Source organism: Parasteatoda tepidariorum, chromosome 5 (assembly GCF_982258835.1).
Source record: "Parasteatoda tepidariorum strain Cologne lab strain chromosome 5, Ptep-v5.0, whole genome shotgun sequence".
NCBI lineage: Eukaryota > Metazoa > Arthropoda > Arachnida > Araneae > Theridiidae > Parasteatoda > Parasteatoda tepidariorum.
In genome coordinates, this window is record NC_141759.1 from 68,412,607 (window position 1) to 68,440,398 (window position 27,792).

At 29.0% G+C, this 27,792-nt stretch overlaps 1 protein-coding gene across 3 annotated transcripts in view; it reads right to left on the bottom strand.

The window, feature by feature from the left end:
- Positions 1–27,792, bottom strand: part of LOC107442454 (endothelin-converting enzyme 2) — a 229,558-nt gene that overhangs the window by 127,867 nt on the left and 73,899 nt on the right. For all 3 annotated transcript variants that reach the window (XR_015433761.1, XM_087164159.1, XM_087164158.1), the window contains exon 2: positions 23,809–23,921. Coding sequence is in view for 2 of the 3 variants with exons in the window: in XM_087164159.1 (XP_087020285.1) it covers positions 23,809–23,921 (113 nt within the window). In the remaining variant the exon portion in view is untranslated. The remainder of the gene's footprint in view (positions 1–23,808; positions 23,922–27,792) is intronic.

Below are 27,792 nucleotides of genomic sequence, written 5' to 3' on the forward strand. Positions count from 1 at the left end.
CCATTAGCTTCATTAGGCTTAACTATGCAAACAGTTTGGGAAAAGAACCATCAGAAATAGACGCCTAAAACTGGTTTATCAAGAATAGAACAACATTGGAATAGATAAACGAATAGGTAAGAGGAGAATCCAGAGGCAGACAGTAAACCCTCAGGAGCAGATAAATGACCAGGCGAAGGGAATTTAGAAGCAGATAGTAAACCATCGAAAGCAGATAAAGGACTAGGCAAAGAGAATCTATAAAGATATAGTAAACCTTCCGAAGCAATAAATGACAAGGCGAAGAAAATCTAGGAGCAGATAGTAAATCATTAAGAGCAGATAAATGACTAGGCGAGAAGAATTTATAATAATAGTGTATCCGAAGCAGATAAATGATCAGGCGAAGAGAATCTGGATGTAGATATTAAACCATCAGAAGCAGATAAATGATTAAAAGAGAATCTAGAAGCAGATAGTAAACCATCTAGAGTAGATAAAGTACTAGGCGATGATAATTTGGAAGAATATAGTAAACCATTCGAAGCAGATAAATAACCAGACGAAGAGAATCTAGACGCAGATAGTAAGCCATCAGGAGCAGATAAATGATTAGAAGAGTATCTAGGAGCAGACAGTAAACCATCAGGAGCAGATAAAGGACTAGGCGAGGGGAATCTAAAAGAATATAGTAAAACATCGGGAGCAGATAAATGATCAGGCGAAGAGAATCTAGACGTAGATAGTAAACCATTGTGAGCAGATAAAGGATAATGGGTAATCTGAAAGCACATAGTCAACCATCAAAAGCGGATAATGAGAACTGGGAGAGATTGCAGACTTCGTAATAGATATCGAATGATTTAAGTTTTGATGGGTATAGTGAAAAAAGGGAAAGAGTGAGGTACTTGAAGGAATAAAGATGTTCAGTGTACTCCTAACTTACCAAAAAAATCGTAAAATGAAGAAAAAAACGAGAAAAATTCAGAAATATAACGGTACTTTGTGTTGAGTACTATCTCGTCTCTCCGAAGGAAAAAATAAGAGTAAAGAGAAAGAAAAAAGAAAAAGCAAGAAATGACCCAAAAAAGGAAAGAATTCTACAAACGGAGAGAAAATAGAAACTAAAATTTTACAAATCAGATTTTAATTACTTCATATGCTACGCTAAATTACATCATACTGTAATTCTGCAATTTTATATTTCGGCACGAACTTCGAAATTCTCTTGTGACTAATTTTAAATAATTGTTGTGGCAGTCATTAAGTTGCTCACCAAATTCAGATACAAAGGAATTAAATTGACATTTTGTTGATCCTGCCGTTTGATATATGACGAACTTAGTGCAGACTTGGCAAAACTGTAGCACATTAGGTAATTGCACGCTGCATTTCAATCAGCAATGGTATTAAAAAATGTCTCTTTTCTTCTTTAACTTTTAACTCAAATGAATTTTGAGAGGGTTTCATTTTATATAAAAAAATGAAAAATAATATTTTTGTCAAAACTAGCTTAAAAAAAGGTAGTCGGGTACCTTAAGTTTTATTTTCTTCGAAATTTTTATGTTCTAATTTTTATGTATGAGATCTGCTGAATGTAATATTAATGACCCAATAAAAATTTACTTTATGCTTCTTGGAATAGCCTTAAATAAGTAAAAAATATGCATTTTTCATAAGCTATAGCAAGCAAAATATTAAAAACCTATAAGAAAGCTATGCTGCAATATTTATAGGGAGCATTAAAAAATTATAAACTCTTATTTTCTTCAGATGGAATTATTTCAAAAGGATACATAAGGCTGAGTTAATATTTCCTTTTGGTGTTTTAAGTATTCTTACAGAAATGCAGGCCGTTGAATTACAAATAGGGTAAACCAACCAGTGAAGGAACACTACCCAGTGAAGGAACATTTCATATATATTGATTAAAAATAAGAATTTGAAAGTTTTTCTTTAGATTGATTGGTAACAATAGCTTACTGCCAAACAATAGGAAGTCATCTAGCAATGTTTTGGATTACCTGGTCAAATATACTTCTCTGGAAAAAATTTTGAATTTGTTATTATCCCTGCAACACCTTGTTTCGTTGAAAAAATTATAAGGCGAGTGTTTGTATTTATATGTTTGAAGTGGAATTAATTGCATGTAACAGTCTTATTTTTCTCACTGTGAAAAAGAGAATTCAAAATATAGTTACTGAAGTTACTTTTTATTTTTTTTAAAGCCCTATAGCATAATCAAGTACTGAGATAAGGGGGTGTTTATTCACTGGATCACCAAACGATGAAAAACCAGTGAACAAACCACAAGTGTTCCTTTACTGGTTTTTTTCCCAGTTAATGAAAATAAAATAAATTTTTGAATTTTCTTGTACTTTTAGTCACATTATACATCAAAATTCTGTTTAAAAGACAAAAAACAACTTCTAACCAGTGAAGGAACAGGCATGTTCCTTCACTGGATCACCAAACGATGAAAAACCAGTGAAGGAACAAGTGTTTCTTTACTAGGTTCTTTTCCCAGTTAATGAAAATAAAAGAAATTTTCTAATTTTCTTGTACTTTTAGTCATATTATACATAAAAATTCTGTTTCAAAGCAAAAAACAACTTCTAACCAGTGAAGAAACAGGCATGTTCCTTCACTGGGAATATTTCCAGTGAATAAACAGTAATGTATGTGTGAAACATGATTTTACATGACTCTCGGATAAGTACTTCTGCTATATAGAGGACAGCCGAAATTTCGTTAAAAATTGCATGAATAATTCCTGAAATAATTTCAGTTAATTTCACTTAATTTATGAAAAAATTATAATTTATATTTATTAATGAGGTGTGTAGTTACATCAAATGTTAGGCAACTTAATAAACTATGTTTACAAATCGAAAACTAATTAAATATAATCATAAAAATTTGAATAGAAATTTTTTTCGCTGATCGCTTTTGCACCAATAACTGATAATAAGTAATCCTTATAGGATAGCAACGTGATTATATAATTTATAAAAACTACTTTACTATGTTAGATTTTAGAAGCAAGCTCCTCAAGAAAAAACAGAGTTAAGCCGAAACGATACTCAATTTCTTGCTTGAGAGGGAGCTTCAAAGCTTGAGAGGGAAATCCCTCAAGATATGTTGCAAATTTTTAACGCAGCATTGACTGAAGAGTCTAATATCGAAAATGTCCAAGTGCCTGTACTTTTTTCAATATGGAAGAAGTACGTATTAAAAGAAGACCACTTGGTTAAGTCAAACTTAGGAACTGAAGCTAGTATTGATAATGAATGCATCTTAGATATCGAATTTGAAATGAGTCCTCATGCTGATTCTCTCTTAGTTGCAAAAAGAAATGATTCTATAAGTAAAATCAGTACTTCTAAAGATCCTCTAGATACAAGTCAACAAGAGATGGATTTTTCTCAAACTTCAAGACACCTTTCCCCCGTCTATTTTCGAGAAAGGCATTCTAGAAATGTTGTAGAAAAATCAGAAGAAGTTTCGAAGAACCATTTACATTGGCCAAATATTGATGATAAAAAGAAAGGTCAAATAAGAACAAAAATGAATAAATTACCTTTTGCACTAACTTCAGAGAAATGACAAAAATTTCAAGAGGCTGAAAGATCTAAAAAAAAGTTAAAACAAGAGAATATGGAAAAGAAAAAGAAGAAAAAAAATACTTAAAAAAGAAAAAAAGCTTCAAGAAATAAGAGACAAAAGAGTAAACAAAAAGGTGATAAAATAATAATGATAATAAACAGCATCGGATGACACAATGATTTAGATTTGACTGTCAAATTATAAGAAAGAATGATTTTTTTAAATTTATTTTGTATTTAACATCACTTTAATTTCTAGTTCATGATTACAGAATAAAGTTAGCATTTTGCAAGTACTTGTATGTTATAATTTCATAAATAGTCTTGTTTTTATGTATTTGTATGGCTAATGAATTCATAAAGAGCATTAAAATATAACCAAAATTAAGTGTTCCTTTACTGGGCAATTTTGTGTTCCTTCACTGGTAAGAGCTGTTCCTTCACTGGGTCTTCTTACTACTTGTTATTTAAACCTCCAAAACTTTAAAACAATATTATGTAAGTTCCCTACAATTTTTTTGCATAATTTGCAATTAGTAACAAATATGTTGACACTGTAATTTAACTAAAATTACGAATTTTGAAATTAATATGATTTTTTAAGAGGCAAGCGAAGCTTAAGTGTTCCTTCACTGGTTAGTTTACCCTAACTTGATTTCTATTCGCACTGAAAGTTTGAAATAAATGCACCAGAATTTGTGATCCTGTTGAATTATAAAGATTTTTTCCATTTTCACTGAAACTATGCTGAAAAAGCGCTGGAACTTACAATCTCGTTAATAAATTACAAATGTAATTTTTATTTGCATTGAAATTAGGTTAAAAGAAATGCACCAGATCTCGAAATCTCGTTTAGTTATAAATATTATTTCGATTTGCACGCCGACCGGACTGTGTAGGGGTCAGGGAACTGGCCTTGGATCAGAAAGGTTCTGGTTTCGAATCCCGGGCAAGGCATGGATGTTCTTTCAATCTCTGTACTATCTGTCGTTACTGAGGGAGCAACGTTGGTACACCTAATATGGTGACCCTGAAAGTGTGGTCAATAAATCTGCACTTCAGATGCGTGTATGACCTTGGTCATTCTCCAGGTGGGCATTGAAAAAAAACTGTTTTTTTGATTTGCACTGAAAAAATTGCACTATGCTAAAAGAAAGGCGTCTAAACTTGTAAATCTACTAGAATTACAAACACAAACCCGATTCCTGTCTTGAAAGGAAGTAATTACTAAATATATCTCACTCTTAGGGAAAGAATGTATAATTTATTGTACATTTTTAAATGCAAATCTTGTTGGCTAAAAGGCAACAGCAAAAAGAAACTACATTTAATTTTCTTTAATTTCCTCTTTTCCAAATAAATAAACAGTACAACAAAAATAAGTATTTGATTATGCAATTTTACTGACTAATAATATCTTACAAGCATTTTAAACGATCAAGTTTAGAAAATAAACTTTCAAAAAGAGTTACATATTTTTATAAAGTCTTCAAATATTTTCCCTGAACTAATTTTTTTAAAGTTATTAAAGCTTTATTCCCTTATGACTTGGTTTTATGAATTTCAATGTTAAAAACTGTAAAACTAAAAAGAAAGAAAGAGAAGTAGAAAAAATTAAGTTTGTTTATTTTCTATCTGTTGTAAAATTTTTTCAGAAACATCGTATGCCATTTTATATTGCATAATAAATTTAGACAATATGAATATTTTTTTTTCAAACTAAAAAATGGAACTCATTAATAAACATCACTCGTAAATATTTTAAGTAATAAAAATTTCAACATTCAAGAACAGACGTTCAGGGAAAAGTATCATAGTACTTGCATCACTTAACGCAAGATAGTTTTCCTAACAGACTAAAATAAACTTTAAGAGCTTTTTAATAAAATTTATAAAAATGAGAATTCCCGAGAGAGGTCATTTAGATAAAGGTGAGGGTTGCTATGACAACCAGGAGATAAAAAGGGAACAAGGGTACCATAATCCGGAGGATGACTTTCCGGATATTGAACATGTATGTCTGTATTTAATTTTTCTTTCTTCAGCGCAGAAGAGCGTGACCGTATATAAAAAAGTTTTCTCCTGTGTATAAAATTGATGTCAAAAAATTGAGCCGTGATACAAGCCTGACGGCGACATTTTAAAAGATTGGATTGGTAGGATTTATGAGAAGGTATATGTCAAATGACAGAAATTCGTGTTTTGAACTCTTATGTAAGAATAGAAAATTCATGAGTTTTATTGCACATTAAACTAAAAAAGAATTCATTATTTGAAAATATTGAATTCTTTTGTATAATTTAAAATATAAATTACAGAATTTATTAAAAAAATCTATTTCTTATTTTTAATGCTTTTATTATTTAATTTGAAAACATGTCTTAGTTAAATATTTTTATTAACTCGTTTTCGTGTAAGTGTCAAGGTAATATCTTGAAATTTTAATCTATTTTCGAATAGGTAAAGCTTTTAAATCTGTCCTGGAGCTTCCTGCCTGATGACAATACAGGTTTTAATGGGTCGTAGCAGTTGCAGAATTTTTCGAAATATTCCAAATGCGTTGCAACAGTTACAGAATATTTCGAAGCATTCCAAATGGGTCGTAGCAGTTGCAGAATTTTTCGAAATATTACAAATGGATCGTAACAGTTACGGAATTTTTCGAAATATTCCAAATGGGTCATAACACTACCAGAATTTTCGAAATATTTCAAATGGGTTGTAACAGTTTCAGTATTTTTCGAAATATTCCAAATGGGTCGTAACAGTTACATAATATTTTGAAATATTCCATTTTTCGAATTTATTTCCAAAAAAGATTTTATCTTAATTTCAACCACTTTTTGACTTGTTGAAAACAAAACTTATAGACATATTACTGCCAGACAGAATTAGCTACAACCGAAATTTCAACTATATCCGATTAGCTAGAATGTTTAAAACTGAACAAGAGCTATGTGTTAACCTAAAATTAGACTTAATAAACTTAGTATTTTTTAAATTAGCTCTAAGAAGAATTATTATTTAGAAAATATAAACGAACTGGTAAGGAAATGACGTATAGAAAGGGCTATATTGGTGACGACTAACAAAAATATTTATAATATTAAACTGATTTGGATGCTAATAGGTTACATTTTTAGTGACGAAACACATCATCTTTCAATAGCATGCAAAAGATAAGGAGGAGTTGTACCAATTTTTTACTCCTATTTTGTTCAATAGCTGGCTTTAAGATAAATTTAATGGTATGAATCATTAATAATTTAATAATTATTTAATAATAAATTAATGATTAAATAAAAATTACTGAAAATAAATTAAATATTTATTAATGATTAATTAATTAATGTAATGATATTTGTAGAAAAAGACAGCAATAAAAATCACGCTGAAGAACAGCATTTTTCTGATGAATTGTGAAAACGTAAGAAACTTGAGGATGAATATGATAAAAACATTTCCCATAATCTTAATCTTAGCATTTAGCTACAAAAATATGTACAATGTATATTTAATATTGTAATTAATATTGTAGTACATTTAATTTAATAATGTTATACATTTGTTTTATTTAATTTTGTTATACATTTTACTAAATTTTGCAAGACAGTTTTTCTTTAAAGATAAAAGAAAGACGTAATGATTTTTAAAGATTAAATCTTCTCTTGGTCTGTCTTCTATCACCAAAGAATATTAAATAAAGAAAACGAAAAACAATAAATAAAACAATAACTTTTCTATCGATTTGCAGGAATAAATAATAAATGAAATATTTGCACAAGAAAAAAAATTCGGTAAAATTAACGTACAGTATGGTAATAACAGTTCTGATAAAAAAAACATTCCGGTTAATAGAACCAAAATACAAGGTATTTGAACCATTCATTTAATAGTTTTTCTGTCCACGTAATATTTTATTTTATATTTTATTACCGTCGTTGAACAGCTGCCCAAATTTTGGGTTTACGACGGCTAATGTTCAACTCCGTAGCCTTTTGAACCAATCCAGAAAACAAGGAAACTCCTGGACCAGTACCCCCAGAGGTATGATTTGTTATGGGAACATGGAGGACTTTGAGACTCCTCAGCAACGTGTATCAGTCGCCCATTACTACACTTCGTCCAACGAGGATCGAACCCACGACCTCTTAAACGTAGGCCCAGCGCCCTACCAACCAGGCTATCCCGGCCTTTGTCCTGTAATAACGGTTTTCCAGAAATTTTGATTTTCAATTCCAGTTCTTACTGCACATTTAGTAGAATACGTAAAACTGTAAAGTAAATTTAGCTTAATAAATAGTTTCTTCACCATGATCTAAGGTATCATGACAAAATTCCATAATTTTATCTTATTTACCCAATCTTATCTCATTCTATAAAACCGTATTTAATTTTAATTTCATCAAAATCATTGCCAGAGCTCTTTGGTAAAACTTACTGACTTTTTTGGTATTCCCATAGAGTCAGAAGCACAGTAAATGTTATCACATTCTGACAGTTTAGACCATACTTTTTTCTCAGTGTGCATGTAACTTAAAAAGAATCAAGTTTATATTTTGAATTTATTAATGTTTCTCAAAAACCACCAATTTCTTATTTACTTCCTTTAAAAATTTTATGCGATATTCTTGCAACACATTTTGGGATAAATTTTACATGAAATTATTTTAATACCTAGAAAGTAAGACAGAGACTATATAAACTCGATTTTAATTAGTTACACGCAGTATTTAATTTACTACTTTTCATGCAAAACTCATAGAAAAGTTACTGTTTCTTAAAGTTTTTTATATTGTTTTATTTTATACTTTTTCGTCTTAGGGTTAATTAAGTCTATGAAAAAATGTCACCTTATTTTTTCCAAAGAAATACGTTTTAAAACACAACTATAAGCAAATTTAAGGTGTGGCTACAGATTACTTCAGAAATGCTAATTCGGTGACATTGCACTGATTCACAAGCCATTCACGCGGCTGATTGAGCTTGTAAAAAGTAAGTAAACATTCAGGAACGGGCGAAAAACAATCTTAGGCAGAATCGTTTACAATTTTTTATTTCAATGGCTAATGTTGAACTAATGCGAAAATTTTTTTTTCAAACATTCACCCGAACGGAATAATTAAACTTCTCAAACGATTTTTTTGATCGAGGTTTAAAATTTCATCTCGTAGTCGATGCCAAATTTCGCAATTTTTGAACCTACGGTTTTGAAGTTATAAGTGATTCAAAATAGCGTTCCGTAACACGAACAGACAAAATACTGACTAAACATAAAAGAAAAGTTGAAAAATAATTGATATTTAAAAATGTTTCGTCATTCAGAACGTGATTTTGAAAAAAAAATCAGTATTTGAGACAAAGTCATCCAATTTTTCATGGTAATTCCTATAAACTAGTGGGCTGCGCCCCCTGCTCGCTAACGCTCGCCAACCCCCGAAAATTGCTACGCAATCTTATATGGTTTGCTTCAAAAACCAAGCTCGCTTCTCTCGCTACTAGCTTAGGTACATTGCAAATGCACAAAATTCTAAGAATTCAAAACAATCATTCAAATCCATAAAAAAAAACTTTTTTTAAAAAAAAATACATCTTTTAAGAAAATACTAAGTCATTAAGATAAATTTGAATTCAAATAAATGACATGTAATTCGTTAAACCTATTAAAAATGTGGTATAGTATAATTCGTAATATAAATCAAAAATCGTCAAATAAATTCGTAATATATAAATTCGTGAAAAAAAGCGCTTTCGACAAAATACTAAAATAGAGATCTATCGACAAAGACTACTCACTTCTGCCTAGCTTAATAGTATGAGATTGCCGCAGCTGATGCTCTCTGGTTATTTCAGTTTCCGTTTTTAAAAGCGCTATATGTTGAGCCACCTCAGCTTGATTTGGCAAGTGACATTTTTAGCGGCAATCATTGGTCGATTCGCCGCGTAAGAGAAATAGTAACGCAAACAAAGCAAACGTTGCCACCGGTGGAAAAGAAATACAGCCAAAATTTGGGAGCCACGTAAGAGAATTATATATATTAGATAGACTGCTAAAAAATATTATTTTAGCATTTTCATACGAATATCTCGATAAGTATACGAGAAAAAGTATACGAGTAATAAATATACGAGAATAATTAGAAGCTTATGCAATTTAACTTTTTCGTGCTTTTGCCTATCAAAATGTATTTATTTAAAACTAAACTTTAAAATACTTATGACTAAAAATTTATAAAACATGGAGATAAAATTAAGAATTTATTAAATGTGAATGCTAAAAAAAACTGAAAATAGATGAGTTTAAAAATTTATGAGCGAATTATGATCAATAGAAATATAAAAGAAAAATGAGGAAGATATTTTACATTTTTCATTTCTCAATAATTTTTTGAGAAATTTTTATATTAGCCCTCACATGAAAAAGAATGAAATCTGATGCTGATGTAACAGTCCATTATCTACAGCCATTACAGCAACTTTCTGGCGTTTATAAAACATTTCCAACTATTAATAATCGTTGGTTGCGACGGACGGAGACAACGATTTATCTTCGCCTACAATGATTTTACCCTTATTCTGCAAAGAGAGATAATATATTTGTAACCCGTCAATGAATAGAAAAGTTTTCTTTGATAAAGCACAAAAATGTTTAATGATCATAACTCCTCATTTGGCATTTCCCATTATTAAAAAATTTTGTGAGAAAAAGCAATTAATTATTAAAGTAATTTTCAATCCTTTTTTAAATTTAAATGTTAAAGTTATTAAAGTAGTTAAAGCGAATAACAAACAAAAACTAGTGAACAAAGTTATTGTAAATAAATAAAAAATAAAATCAAGATGGTTATAGTTCAAATGTATTGTAGAAAATTTCGGATAAAATTACAGTAAAAAATATTGCCACCCTGAAGAAAATCCATTTTGCTGTAAAATCCATTATTTTTCAAAACTTTATACCATAATTTTTACAGTAATATTTATTTAATTACAATATTTTAATCAATATTATTGTTAAAAATACCGGTGTATCAGATTTCCCTTGAGCTGCAAAATTTTATGGTAAAAAGTACAAGCACTCAGAGTGCCTTATTATTTTATTCAAGATTTTTTACTGAGTAGGCACTATCAAAAAAAAGTTATGATAAAGTTGAAATCGTGTAAATAGTTAAGCCAAATAAAAGTTCAAGTATGAAAGTTAAAATTTTTAAATATAGGACTAAAATAATTCTAATAGGATTAGAATAAATTCACTTTTATTCTATAAAACTTATAACTTATATTTATTTAACTTTATATATATATGGGTCATTCTCACAAAAACAGTCATTTTCATGTCCCCAGTATATTTTATGTTTGTTTTACAGCTTACGAAGAAAAAAATTCAGGGAAAGTGTTCTTCAGAATGCAAGCTAAAAAAAAAGAATAAAAATAAAATTATCAATTTTTATTTTTTATTTATTTTAGGTAATTAAAATATACCAATATGTCATTCCCTCACTTGTCCCCACTGCTGATTTAAAAAAAAGAAAAAAATTGTTTCTGAAATAAAATTTTTTTTTTTACAAATTCGTGTTTTTTATTTCAGAATACTGAAATATTGAATTCAGGAAATCAATTTTAATTTTAATTTCTGATAAAAATATTAACACAGCACTATTTTAAACTTTGTCCCCAGTGTTTCGCGTCATTCCCTCACAACAATGTTCTTATCACCTGCAATCTTCCTAGAATAAAAATATTTTAATAAAAACTTCAGAAGTTAACAACTGGCATCATAGAACAAAATTGCAGTATGTTTCCATCTTCAACTTAAAGAAGCTTTGCTGTGGAATAAATTTGAGTGAATCAAACCAGGTAAAATTTTTTACATTCGTCATTCCCTCATGTCATTTTTTAGAGTAAAATAAAATACAACTTCATCGAGAAAGTGGATAATTATATGTTGCTTTCTTGTATGAATATAATTGTATGCGATTGACTTCAGAAATTAATTAGGCCTAACTGTTATTTTTAAATTTTATTGAATTCGTCATTCCCTCACTAGTGTATGAAGTGAGGGAATGACGCTGAAGTGAGGGAATGATTCAAGATGAGTATATTATCAAATTTTTTTTTTGTTCAATCGTGCCAGCCAATTTTATTTCCCAAACCTGTAAAAACTATTAAATATATAAGACTAAATTATAATAAATATTAGATATACTTAGTATGATATCATTTTCAAACCTTAGATAGATGTAACTTAGATAAAAACATGTATTAAAATAAAATATCATTCCCTCACTATTAGTGTCATTCCCTCACTTTTTAAATAGTGAAAATAATTAATTTACTTATTAATTAATTTGAAAAATAAATTAATTTATTAAATTAATTAATTTATTTATTTAATTAATTTATTTATTTAATTAATTTATTTATTTAATTAATTTATTTATTTAATTAATTTATTTATTAAATTAATGAATTATTATAAATTAATTATATATAAATTAATTATTTAAAAAATTAATTAATTAAAATATTAAGTATAATTTATAGGATATATACTTTCTTTATAATGCCATTACATATTTCTATTAATATAAAAAGTTTCAGAGCTTTTTATTCACTTTACTTTTTTGGGATTTTATGAACTGAAAAATGACAGTTTTCGTGAGAATGACCCATATATATATATATATATATATATATATATATATATATATATATATATATATATATATATATATATATATATATATATATATATATATATATATATATATATATATATATATATATATATATATATATATATATATATATATATATATATATATATATATATATATATATATATATATATATATATATATATATATATATATATATATATATATATATATATATATATATATATATATATATATATATATATATATATAGTATATATATATATATATATATATATATATATATATATATATATATATATATATATATATATATATATATATATATATATATATATAGATAGATAGATAGATAGATAGATAGATAGATAGATAGATAGATAGATAGATAATTAGTGAAAAAGCAGATATATTAACAAATGGAAACGTTTACTATGAAATAATGGCAACGCGATATTCTGTACATATATATTATCCAATAGTGTCCTTCTATTATTCATAGATCGTTAGATTTGGTCTTCAAACGTGCTGTTGCCAAAGGAAAATAGCAAGTTCAGCTTTTGAAAGAATTATTTATATATAACCTGAATATTCTATTTAACGCTGATACGTTTTCGTTCATTTTGTGATTCCTTTTGGATTAGTAATTTTCTCCGAAGAGCGGAATTTCTTAAGGATTTCCTAGCAGGTGAAGAAAGTTCCTTCGTGTCTTATGATGTCCAGTAAGTTTCTATAAACACTATTACTTTTTCAGAACAACTATATCTTTTTTATTGCACTGCTTCTTCATAGGGCAGTAGAAAAAGTATTTCATTTGGATTATGTACTAAAAAAATATTTCCTTCCATTATTTTCTGAAGATCTGCAACATAAATAACTCGGAGCAAAAAAAAAAAAAAAAGATCTGTAAACAGATTATATTTTCTCCGTTTAAGTTCTTGAAATCCCAATAAATATTCCCTTTATTTGGCACAAACACCGATCTTAAGATCATAAATTTTTCATTTTTACTTCATATCACCTCTACGATAAGGTAAACTCTTCAGAAATAACTAAGAAAAAAAAAGAGAAGAATAACTTTAGAAGCATTGTGCAACATGACTGCTGCATCCATCAAATCTCCGTCTGTTTCTCGGAGATTGCGCTGGTTCAGAAAGAAACAGAGCGAAAAAAGAAAAAAAAGGAAACCAACCTTTAGATTGATTCATTTTTCGCTCCTGATTCGCATTACAGGAATCGAACGAACTCTGCTACCTTTTTTCTTCTTTTTCTTTTGTTCCCCTTTTTCTCTGCAATTTGTCCAAATAAAATCTTCTGAATGATTTCGTGGAGTGCACGTCTAATCTAAAACCAATGGAAAAGTACGTAAAATATAGATTATGTTTATGGAGCTGTCATTCAGGGTTCATCATTCTGTATGGTAAAATAGAATGTATTTTGTTCTCTTTGAAGAAAGACATTGATGATGTATTGTATGATCTTTGATCGAGTCGCCATTGTAGAAAGGGGTTACAAGAACTCAATTTCTAATGGCATTTCAGTATCAGCGAATCGACAACGAAACAAATGGTGTTTGATGTGATTTATTATGCAGTTTTGTTAAGTTTATGTTACATATATTTTTAAAAACTGAAAATGCTTTTCTTCCAGGACATTGTAGTGCTACATGTATAGACTACACTGGCGAAGTACTTTATCTTAGCGAATTCGAGCGTGAGGATTTCAAATCTGAAATTGGCTCTCATCCGAAGTTTTAGTAAAATAAGTGAAGACTTTTTGAAAAATAACGTGTTGCTTTCATAAACTTTATCGAAATTCGTGAGGAAAATAAGACAAATCTTTCACAATTGCATATAACAGCGACGAAAAACAGGATTGCTTGAAAAAAGTGCAATGATGCAGTACAACAGATTGAGCGACAGGAGATAAAAAAATAAAAAATAGGGCGTGGAGTCCCTCCGCGCGGAAGAAGTTAAACTTCGTAACCTGTGACGTTAATTGTAGAAGAATCAGAAGTCGTAGAAGGATCACTAGTTCTATTCAACGATTCTTTTTCCGTGCTCTGAAATCACGATAGTATTGTGCATTTTTCCCTCGTGGACCTCTTGAACCAGTGCTTGCGGTTGCCTCATCGTCTCGCATGGAAAATGTATTGGTATTAATAATGTATGTGAATGCGTCATAATGTAATTTCAGAAGAGAAAACCTAACAATCAATTGATATTCACAAGAGACGTACCTTTACATAACCTTAAATCCGTAGCATTGTCCGTGGGATTGTTTTCACTCATTTTTTACAATTGTTATCCACTAAATTTGAAAATAAAAAATTCTACCCTATTAAATTATATGTGTATCAAAACAAACTAAAAAAGTATTTAAAGAAAAACAATACTTTTACGACTTTTATTATTTTTATGCTAGTGAGAACCAAAACAATATGGAAAAGAATGAGGGAAAACTGGATCCTACCACGTGATTTCCCGGCCAATAAAAATGTAGCGTTAAACGTTTAACGCAACCCTGTTGGAAGTCGCATAAGAAGTATAACTTCAAAAAAAAAAAGTCACTGGAAGGCTCAGCTTTCATTGAGTCTTACTAACTGCTGTCTAGTTTCGTTTTTCCGCTCAGGGGATAGAGAGTTCGCCTTTCACTGAGGTAAACCGGGTTGGAATCCCACCGATGGCTGGTCGATATGAATTCCGCATCCGGCACGCACCGACCACTGTGCTGACGTGCAATATCATCAGTGGTAGACAGGTCATAGGGGTAAAGTCGCTTTACCGCCATGCTAACCATGGAAGGTTTTCGTGGTCTTATTCTCCATGTAACTCGAATGCGGGTTAGTTCCATTAAAAAGACCTCCAAGAAGGCAAATTTCTCCCTGCACTTGATCCAGGTGTTCAAAATTGCAATGCTACGGGGTTGAACATTAATAATCGTAAATCTGAAAAATTGGGTCGGCTGTTAAGCGATGGTGATAAAAAAAATTAGAAGCAGCATCAATTAAGCACTGGCTGTTTAATGATTACTTGTATCAAATTTTCAATTTATTTATTTTATTTTTATGAATAACCTAACTGACTGAGCTTTTACAAATATATATTAACCATGAAACCCAAATTTGAGTTATGTTTTATTTATTTCATTAGTTTTTTTCTTCTTCAGTCTAGTTGTTTAATAGTATTAGATGAAAACACTCAATGAACAATTTTTCTCACTATTGACATTTTAAAATAACATCATTTTCCATGGTTATTTGATTTTTTTGGTTGAATAAGGTAAAACAGAAATGAAATAAGTTGTTATTTAACCATTTTCACTGGTACACTTAGACATTATTTGCAAAAATCTCCTAATCAGCTTCTAAAAAGCACTTTTTCACATTTTATGCTTTACCATATTGCAAATATTGGAAGCAGCATATCATTCTTTATTTAGACTGTGGCGTTCATTTTGCTCAGCCGCTTTTGTTTCCATTACGTTGAAAGCTATTAATCATTCTTTCTTTTTTTTTTTATCTAGTATTGGGTTTAGTAATTTAAAAACATTCAATAAAACATAATTTAAATGACATATAGTCTGATATGGTTGATTTATGTAAAGCATAGAAAAATCTGACTGAAACACTCCCTATCTTGACTAGATGATTTTATGAAAAATCCTAATTCACTAGTATTTGAGAGTATTTTTTTAAAGATTACGTGAATTGTTTTAATTCCATGGATAGTTCATATAAATTATGCGAATAGCATGTCTCAGTTTTACATTTTTCTTCCATTAATCAATGCCATACTCATTACTTCTCCATCGTGATTTTATTAATTAGGAATGTATATTTGAAAACCGCAACATTTCTTACATTTTTGCATTAGTTTTGCAAAGTTTAATTTGAAACTAAAAATTAGCTCTTCCAAAAAGTTTAAAAAATATGCAAATGGAATTATTAATATTTTAATTCTCATTAGAATTATTCTAAATTTTTGTTAAAATATAGTAGATTAAACAATGAATAATACTTTTTGCAATTTACTTAGTATAAGTTGAAAAGAAAGTTAAACTAAAGCTCAGTACGATTATTTAGCCTCCTAAGCTAGTTATTTGCTGCAGCTTTTTTTTCCAAACAAATAGTCTGAAATTATTTTTCAGACATTTCTACCACTCTGTAAAATTTGTAAGAAATGCATGGAATGCGATTTGTTCCAGATAATTACATTCAATGTTTAAAAACACACATTCTGTTATAAATATTAAATTGTTCATATTTATTGAACAAATTAAAATAGTTTGTTGTAAATTTTTATTTCTAAAATTAAAATAAGTTCCTTCTTATCCGAGATTTTTCATTGGTCGGAAAAGCATTCAGTTCGAATAATTGCAGAAATTCTTAGCGAAGCAATCAATAACTTTCGACGTAGCAGATTGGTGCTAATTGCTGAGGTAACATTTCATTAATCAAATAAAGTTTCCCGAAGTTTTATTTTATTAACACTTTTTTATACCAGTAAATAAAGTGATTTTCTTTATATTTTAATAATGAAGTTTCAAAACTCTTCGAAAGCTTTTCTCATTAAAGCACTTTAATAACAGTCAAAATTTTGTTTATAAAACTAGTTTGTGAAATATGAGTATTCTTATGGTTAATTAACCAGATAAAACTTGTGGACTATTAAATTCTGATAATTAATCATTTGTTGAGGGCGTTATCTGCAATAAATTTTTTTAACGTGAAAAGTTTAAGAAAGTTATAAATTTTATCTCATCTAAATTTTTAATTTAACATAATTTATGATGCATTGATTTTTATAAGGAATTTAATATTGAAAAATACCATACATAAAAAAACATAAACAAAACATAAAAAGTGTATATTTTTTCATGATAAAAAATTATGTTTCTTCGTTTAAGGAACATGTCGTATATGTTGAAGTATTTTAATTAAAAATTTCGATGTTAAGTAAAGCCGTAACATAAATATTACCAGAAATTAAGAAAATAAATACGAGGGTTGCTATTTATATTTCTGGCCTTGGCAACAGTAAGTGTTGCTAGGCCATCGCAGACGATTTTAATCGAAAGTTTGATATTTTTAGACATAAATTCAGCAGAGGATTTACCATTATAGCTTCATTTGTGTTTTTGACAGTAAATTGAAAAGTTCTTCTCTTTCAAAAAATGGAATTGAATCGTGAACATTTTCGTGCCATTATTTTTCATAACTTTCGGCGTGGATTGTCAAGACAAGAGTGCTTCGATGAACTTAATTCTTTATTCAGCGATAAAGCGCCATCCTACAGCTCTGTAAAAAATTGGTATAACGAATTTAATCGTGGTCAATGTTCGATCCAGGACGAATTCCGTGCAGGTCGTCCAAAATCCGTTGTTGTGCCAGAAAAGATAGATGCTGTGGGTGAACTGATAAGGCAAGATCGTCATGTGACATACCGTGAGATAGATGCGTCTTTGGACGTTAGTATGACCAGCATCAATAAAATATTGCATGAACATTTGAGCGTAAAAAAAATTTGTTCGCGTTGGATCCCACATAATCTGACAAACGCTCAAAAAAAGGCTCGTGCCGATTGGTGCAAGGAAATGTTGGAAAAATACGTTCAAGGTACATCAAAGGCTGTGTATAACATCTACACAGGTGACGAATCATGGATCTATGCATATGAGCCGGAAACAAAACAGCAATCAACTGTATGGGTCTTCCAAGACGAGGCAAAACCAATAAAAGTTGTTCGAGGAAGAAGCACATCGAAACAAATGATTGCCTGTTTCTTCGGCATTAACGGTCATGTGGCAACAGTGGCGTTAGAGCAACGCAGGACGGTCAATTCTGAATGGTATACGACCATTTGTTTGCCAGAAGTTATCGGAGAAATTCGAAAAAAGCAGAAGAACAGGCGAATCATTCTTCATCATGCAATGCGAGCTCTCACACATTGACTCAAACAAAGGATTTCTGACGGAGTGAAAGATCGAACTGATGGGTCATCCGCCGTACAGCCCTGATTTGGCACCCAATGACTTCTTCTTATTCCCACACATCAAAAATAAATTACGTGGGCAACGATTTTCGACCCCCGAAGAAGCGGTTGATGCATTCAAAACGCATGGGTTGGAGTTACCTCAATCGGACTGGAAAAAGTGCTTTGAAAATTGGTTCAAACGCATGCAAAAGTCTATTGATCATCATGGAGAATATTTTGAAGAACAATAAAACCAATTTTCCTACATGTTTGTTTTTTCATTATTAGGCCAGAAATATAAATAGCAACCCTCGTATTAAGGTATTTAAATAAAATATTAAAAAAAGTATTTAAATTTTCTTTTTTTTGTCTAAAGGGAAATGTGATGCAATATATAATTTCTTAACATGCTCAGCAAAGATATATATGCGATGTTATATATTTCCTCAGGGAGTACGTTATTTAATAAAGTAATATTTTTAAAGTTTCAGTAATGCGGTACTTGCAGCTCGAGAAAAAATGACGTTATTATACCTAACCATATGATTTAAATCAGATTTAATTTGATAAGCGACGTCGCGCATGTGTGTCGAAACTGTTAGAGTTCTGAGTCAACAAATGCCATGATACACCAAAGATGACCTCATTTGCGGGCATCTAATTATTTGTTTAAGTGCCATAAATATTGGCGCACATTAAGTACCATAAATATTAAGGAATCTGAATTAAAAATTAATGATGAATACAATCTTTTATTACTTATTTATTTTATCATTTTTTCATTTAAAAAGATCCATTATTTCACCATTATGGAACACGTCGATTATATTAGTATTAAACACTCAGAAATTGCGAGAGATATTACCACATAAGCTTTAAACATTCGATTTTTTAAACAATTAACATTGATTTATATAATCAAGACAGATTGCAATTTAATGCATCATATACTTTTATAAAAAAGCATACGTGATAAAATAATAACGTGAAGCGAAATCCAAAACCAAAATAAATATTACATGCATTTATTGTTTGTGTTGTAAACTTAAAATATACGAAATTTCAAATAATGAATCGAAAAAAAAAACGTTTGATTTTATTGCAAGATTTATACAAAAATCTACTGATTGTTCATTAAATCGTTTGAAATCACATTTTATATATTTTAAAGGTCACTTTCATAAAAGATGGATGTTTTAAAAGGGATGTAGTCCATTTTTTTTTAACTCGATGTTATGATTTATGCTCGCCACAAAATATATGTTTTAGTTTTCTGAATTGTTGTTATAATTATTGTTTTATGAAAAATTGGAAAACTTTTCATAAAACTATCTTAGATTATCTTACTTAATCTTACTTAACTTATTATATAACTTAGGAGTTTTTCACGAATTGGAAAGGTTCAATAGATTTTAATGAATAAAAATGGCATTGTGAAATTTTTCGAAATTATGAATCATAAACCAAAGCTTTTTGTTTGAAGACTGCATGCATTTTTTAGACATTCCAATGAAAATCTCATTACCGAGTTTTTAACAAGCCAAAAATAATTCACTTCTCAGATTCTAATTAATATGCGAAATTTTTTGCATGTGAATTAATGCATCCAGTGAGAACAGCCGGCCTCATAAATTGATCATTACTTGAAATTGTATCAAAAACACTTATGATGCATAATAATCCAAGAAATTCACCAGATTGCCACATAAAAAAGCAGGTGAGGAAATTTATGGCTCCATCTAACGGAACAGGTTTGAACTAAATCAAGGATAATGGAGGAAAAAATTCATGATCTGTCACATGAATTTGTTGTAAAAATGTTTTTTTTAAAATGTTAACGATTCTTCAGTTTCAAATTAGTTTAAACATCTTAGGACACCCATAAAATTAAGCGCCTTTAAGTTTATACAGCGAAAGTTAAATTAATATAGTTGCAAATAATTCAACTTACATATTTTCTCAATACATTATACTATTAATTATACTGTTATTCAGAATTATTTAAGCAAATACAGCCAAAAATAATAACAAAAATTATTTAAACACGCAATGGAAATTTATTTTGGTGCTAATGAAGTCGATATATAACACATGCAACACGCAAAAGACTTGAATAGGTTTTACAATTGGAAAAAAAAATCGAACTGCAAAGAAATGAATTCAACCAGGTAATTGAACACATTTTTCCCCTTCATTTCATTTCACTTGGTCAAAAGAACGACTAAGATTTGAACGAAAATAATGAATAAATGCCGAGGAGAGAATTTATGAATTACCAACAAGGAGAAAACTCCTGGCTTTGTCTAATTTTTCTGTCCACAAAAGGTTTTATTCCCGTGCACTGCTCTTTTCATTAATGATGTCACAATTGTTCTTTTCTTCTTTACCTTTTGACTGCATTCAGAAGCGCCAACAGGAAAAATTAATACAAAAGCTCAAAGGAACAGGATAAAGTAAGCTTTAATGAGGCTGTATAAAAAATGAAACTAAAAAAAAAAAAAAAAAAAAAAAGGTGAGAGTGAGAAAAATTTATACATTTTCAATTAATCAAACCCTGAGACTCGTTATTAAAAATGTATGTATGAAAAACTCCTCATCAAAAATAATTTCTTTTCAGATTGAAAGAGGGATAGTAACTTTAAATATTTCAAAATTTGTTTTTACAAAAATTGCTTTTAATGAAGAATAGAATTTCAGAAATATATTCACTGAATATATTTTTTTTGTTGAAAAAATAATAACTCCCTTCACCGTAAAAGTTTGATATATATAAGCGTGTAGAACTTTGAATTCAGTGTTTTTTGAAAAGATAAATCTTTCAGACAATATAATAGCACAGAAACCAAACGGTTTAAAAAAATAAATCGTCTTTAAAATCTATCTCTTTAAAGAAAATATATGAGAACACTATTTATATTTTTTGAATTATAAAGAACTTCATTTCTAAGAAAACCATTAAATAAAAGTAAATAATCTGCTAGAAAATATATTTGGAAGGGCATCATTTCTTCAAAATTAAGAGCGAGTTTCTAAAAGTTTAAACTGCTGATAATTAGATAACAGATAATAAGACTAATTTCGTTGAAAACTGAACAGTTGATACCTGGTAAATTATTCATATAAGTCAAATATGTGCTTAAATAATTCTAATGAAATTTAATTTATTTCTGAGAACGTCTGTAAAACTTTTTCGAATTTACAATATTGAGATATATTCATCAGTGAAAAAGTTGTATTTTTTTATAAGAAAGAGTAAATTTTTGTTTCCGTGAACTTTTTACTTCTCTTAATACAGTTGGTTCAAACTTAGCATGAAAACCAATAGCACCATCATTAATATCTTCATAAAATCAATAGGAGATATGACAGATAAATTTTCTAGAACCGCTGCATAGAAAATAAATGATGCCCTCCCTCACAGAACTGATACAATTATGTTCCGTAACTTTTGAAAAATTTGGTACAATTCAGAAAACTCCCATTTAAATAAAAGAGAAAGATTCTTGTAAGTCAAGTCTTTTGACGAAAATAAATTATGCAAAGTAGTCTGGAAGTACTTTAAAACTTTCTCTATTGTCGAATTTTGAATATTTCAAAAAAGAAATCGACCGTAAAATTGTGTGTGCTCTCATTTAAACGTTTAAAGTATCAATGTTGTATAGAATATTCTGAAAAAAGGCTATTAAATAACCGAACGAAGCTGATACGTGATCTAAAATATAATCATCCTGAATAACTTATAATACGTATTTATTTTTTAAAAAATCTGTTCCCGTGAAATATTTTATGCCGTCGTAAGAATTTTTGCACCATTAAAATCAATAAGCATGATTTAAAAACGAGAATAAAAAATGGTAAAACTTGCAACCACAGGGAGAAAAAAAATCTCATTTTAGGATCGTCTGTTACTCAGACATCCGGGTAGCAGACGATAAGGAACATGAGAAATATCAACAAGAAAAGAATGATTCTATATAGCCCAAAGGGATACATTATAGCATGAAAGTTTTGTAGAAGAAAAATTGAAAAAAAGAGAGTGGAAAATGCTATGAGATTTATCTTTTCATGCTCTAAGGGACCATGAAGCATAACTTTGACATCTGAAAAGTTTTTCCCTTTACGAACATCATTTTAGAAAAAGAATTCTTCCGTGTGTTTATCAGTGGTAAATATGAATTTCGTTCGACTCGTTCGGTTTATTGGAATGCAAAATTATATTATATTAACGGGTATTACAATTGGATTGACTGATACCTAAGTCGTTCGATCTTTATAACTACTGCAATTAAATTTATCATAGCAATTTAAGGATAGATTTATTAAGCATTTATAAATTGATGTAAAAAAAATAAATGCAATTTTATTTTTCATTTGCTTTTTTATTAAGAAAATAAAAAAAACCTATAGTTATGATTTGTAATTAGTTTTTGTCTTGAAAAAAATCCTCCTTTATATTTAGCTGTGGTGAAAGTGAATTTCACTTGATTCATGTAGTTTATTGTTACGCATTTATATTCCATTAACGGATATTACAGTTAAATTTATTAATATGTAAGTAGTGTAAATTTTGCAATTACCGCAATAAAATCGATACTCCTGATTTAAAGATAGGTTTTTATAATTTTATTTAAAAAAATATGTGATTTGATTTTTCGCTGTAATGTTTAAGAATGAAACTACCCTTTCATTTATAAACATTAATAAAACCTTCAGTTTAGTCGCGTAAACTCCGTTAGAAAGAAAACCATAATCTAATTTAATTATTTATTATCTATATGTAAACACATTTTTATAGAAATTTTTATGCATAGTACGTAAGAAAAAATTGGTACTTGGTATGCATTTTTTTAACTATGAACTATGAATAACACTCAAGAGCTTTTTTTAATGCGTGATACATTGAAACCTATCTATTTTTTCTAACAATTATTGGTTTTACAGAAAACATACGAAAATTGATGCAACAAAAGATTTATTTAAGATTGTAAAGTTACCTGTCAGTGAATCTAAATTTATTTATAAAAATTAACAGCAAAAATGCAACAGTAAATATTCTTGCATTCAATCATTGTCATTTTTACATGTTCTGTTAAAAGTAGTAGTAAAAAAAATTGTTTGGCGAGCTTTTAGAAGTATTTAATAGCAACGGTTTTTTTACAATTGTTTTTTAGTACTATAATTAATATGGCGTTTTTAAACAATCAATTAAGTAGATTTATTATAGTTGTAAAAAAGCAAATTTTGTAGTAAAAAAAAGAAAAAAAAAGAAACGAGCACTCTTAATTTTTTTGCTGCGTAATTACCGAAGAAATAATGTATCTCTCCGAAGTTTTTGAAAGTTTGACAGTGCTTTAGGATCTAATTTTAAACACCTGTTACTACAACAAAGCAACCTCCTTTAAGAACAAATTATAAAGTATTTAACTTAGTTTTTTTTTTAATGAAACGAAGACACTTTTTGGTAATTTACAGCAATTTCAAAGAACACATTATATGAAATAAAATGGAATAGAGTAAACTTTATAAAATGAAAATCATGCAATGTTAGAGAAGTAAAAATTTAAAAATTCTTACTTTCATTTATAATATTCACTATGACCAATGCTGTGCAAGCGAGAAATAAAAGGAAACATAGAAGTAGTAGAACTCTTTCAAAGCTTGACCTCCGGTTCCACCATTGGCAGTTCCTGTGGACATAAAAACTATTTTAATTCTTTCATATTTATTAGTTTAGGGGAGAGTCGGGTAGCCCCACCCACTTAAGGAGTATTGCTTATATTTCTGTATAATATTGAGTAATAATCAATATTTTTGTATGTTTCTATTGTTTTATCATCTAATTAAATAATGCTAAAAGAATAAACCAAAAAAAGAATAGTTTAACTTAAGAAAATAGAAATTAAAAAAGACATGTATTTCAGCTCTTTTCAAAATGTGTCGGGTAGCCCCGCCCAGTTGCAAAAATTATGTTTTTTGACTGTTTTTTCCGGTGTGAATGAAAATGACCAATGTATTGACCATAGATAAACCTCATTTATCATTTTTATCACAAAATTCAACCGATTTTTCTTAATTTCATGACTACTGTATTCAGCATATTTTCAAAACTATTGTTTACCATGTTACCAGCTGCATAAATGCTTGAAACTTTAAAAATAATCTTTTTTTAATATAACAATTAATGTCAGATGGCCCATTGACTTGAAAAAATATTATATGCATATGAAATTGACAGTGGGCGGGGGTACCCGACACTCCCATATAGTTTGTAAAAAATAAATTCATGATAAAAACTAAATGTGACATTCATCTTACTTTGTTTTTAAACATTGCAGCTGTTCACCTAAAAATTAACTAGTCTATAATTAAAAAGAAAAAATTTATATAACGTCACTTGATTGCCTATAGTTATCTAATTACCAAATAGGTAATTAGATATACCTATGACCTGTCTTGGTTAAAAAGCTGACATCATTATACACAGTTTTGGGTTGTATACTCACTTATATAGTATACACGCTTATAGTGGCTAGTATACCCTCGTATATTGATTTGAACTTTTTTTTCATTATACCCAAAAAGATGAAACACAATTAAACGATTTTGGTATTAGTCATTTTTTTCTTCAAATCATTGACTAGGTCACTTTTGGCAGGCCTCAGACCTTTTGACTAGGTCACTTTTGGCAGGCCTCAGACCTTTTGACTAGATCACAGTATACCAACGAGAAAAATTATGAAAATTATAGATTTAATTTTTGGTATTGGCACCCACTGGTCATTTTTGCATTTATTGCGTTATAATTTAAGGCAATACAATCTATACAGTCTTAGCTCATTTGCTCATTCAGGAGCAAGCATTTAACGGCAGCGTTTCACGAGCTAAGTGAATAAACATTTAAACTAATACCTAGATGAAAAACCAAAAGCCCTGGCATCAAAATAACTCGAGAACTCATTGGGCCAATATTCACGAATCTTGGCTCAACAAGATTTTAAAGGGCCATTATTTTGGCAATATTGGATCAATGTAGAAACGTCCAATTCATCCGTTATTTTATAGCACTATTCAGCCGATGTTTACCCTGTATAAAATTGTCAAATTTGCCCGATATTTTATTGTCCTTATTTACACAATATCGACTCTATATAAATTTGTTAAGTTCACCCGATATTTTATGGTAAAGTTATTTTATGTGTTATGCATTTAGCATATCTATATTATGTAATGATAACTGGAAAAATTTTGAATTATAAGGTATGCAATTTTTTTTACATCATTTTAAATAGTGTAGTTTTGCCTGGAAAAATATTGAATTTGAGCAAAATTGGTCAAATAGTTCCTGAGTAGTCAAATTTTAAAAAAAAAAAAAGTGTTTTTTTCTAGTTTTTTGTGCACTGAACAAGTGTGTTTACAACTAAACAAACTTGTACAGGGGCAGTCTTGGGGGCTTTGCTTACAACTAAAACGATTTCTTGCAATTTAGTTTTGATTCCTGAAGAATTGATTAAAAAAGATTGATACAAGTGCTTCGCTAAAAACTTTTTACTGCAATTCATCAGACAAATATTAAGAATTCAGTTACCCATGATTACATCAGAAATTCAATTTTTATTTATAACGTAAAAAATTCAATTTCGGTAACTAAGATCAAAAACAAAAACTTGACGTCTGTTCTCTAAGCTTTACATCATTTTAGATGTATGAATTTATTTTCTATTGGTTAAAGAAATAAAAGAATAAAGAGTCGCTTTTCCAACTTTTCGGAAAATTGCTTCCGTTGAAGAGCATCATTTTTCAGAATTGTAGGAACATTTTCTGAAGAAAAGTTTTAAAAAAATAAAATTTTTCTATTAAGAAAATATTTTTTCTTTTTCTTTTTAAAGAATTTAGTTTTTGTTTCGAAAAACGGTTTCATAAAAAAAAAAAAATATTTTTATAAATATCATCGATGAGTTTGGAAGTTTTATAACAACACTGTAAAAAGTTTTGGTGTACAGTTGCACCATTTTTGTGCTGAGATAAACTAATTTTTCTGTAGTGCATGTAGTCGCATTTTTTTTATTTTTTTTCATAGGTAGGGTAAACTTACCAGTGTAGGAATACTTAAGCTTCGCTTGCCTTTCAAAAAATCATATTAATTTCGAAATTCGTAATTTTTGTTAAGTGACAGTGTCAACATATTTGTTACTAATTGCAAATTATGTAAAAAAAATTGTAGAGAACTTACATAATATTGTTTTAAGCTTTTGGAGGTTCAAGTAACAAGTAGTAAGAAGACCAAGTGAAGGAACACAAAATTTCCCAGTAAAGGAACACTTAATTTTGGTTATTTTTTAATGCTCTTTATGAATTTATATGTCATACAAATATCTAAAAACAAGCCTCTTCTTGAAATTATAACATGCCAATACTTGGAAAATTTCAACTTTTTTTTGTAATCATGAATTGAAAAGTAAAGTGTCAACATATTAACACATACTGTTCATTCACTGGGAAATCTATGCCCAGTAAGGGAACATGCCTGTTCCTTCACTGGGAAATCTATGCCCAGTAAGGGAACATGCTTGTTCCTTCACTGGTTAGAAGTTATTTTTTGTATTTTTAACATACTTTTGATGTAAGACATCACTAGAGGTACATGAAAATTAAAATTTTTCTTTCAATTTCATTAACTTAGAAAAAACCTAGTAAAGAAACATTTGTTCCTTCACTGGTTTTTCATCGTTTGGTGATCCAGTGAATAAACATCCCCTTATCTCAGTACTTGATTATGCTATGATGCTTAAAAAAAGTAAAACGTAACTTCAATAACTATATTTTGAATTCTTATTTACACAGTGAGAAAAATATAACTACTACATGCAATTAATTCCATTTCAAACATATAAATACAAACACTCACCTTATAATTTTTTCAAGGAAACAAGGTGTTGCAGAGATAATAACAAATTTAAAAATTTTTCCCGAGAAGTCTATGTGACCAGGTAATCCAGAACATTACTAGATGACTTCCTATTGTTTGGCAGTAAGCTATTGTTACCAATCAATCTTAAGAAAAACTTTCAAATTCTTATTTTTAATCAATATATATGAAATGTTCCTTCACCGGATAGTGTTCCTTCACTGGTTGGTTTACCCTATAGTTTATTTATTCATTCCTTTTTTATTTGTTTGTTTACTAACAACATATATTTTAATGCGCATTCACTGCAAAGACATTTCGTTTAAGAAACAAACAGATTTATAGTAAAATATTCTCATAAATTACTACAAACAATTGTTATTTTGTCGATTTTATATAATGCTTTACCCGATAATTACAGTTCTGTTCTTAAAAATGTATTTAGTTTACCTCAACACCAAACACGGTGGCAACTATACACCAAAATGTTTAATTTAACAGCAATAATTTGTCGTTGTAACCATCAATACTTAAAGTTACCTAATTACATGATAGTTTCAGGAACACTCAATACATGAAAATAAAATAAAATATACACTGTTGGAAATTTTTCATTCAGAATTTACGGTAAAATACCCGGCAGCAGTTTGTTC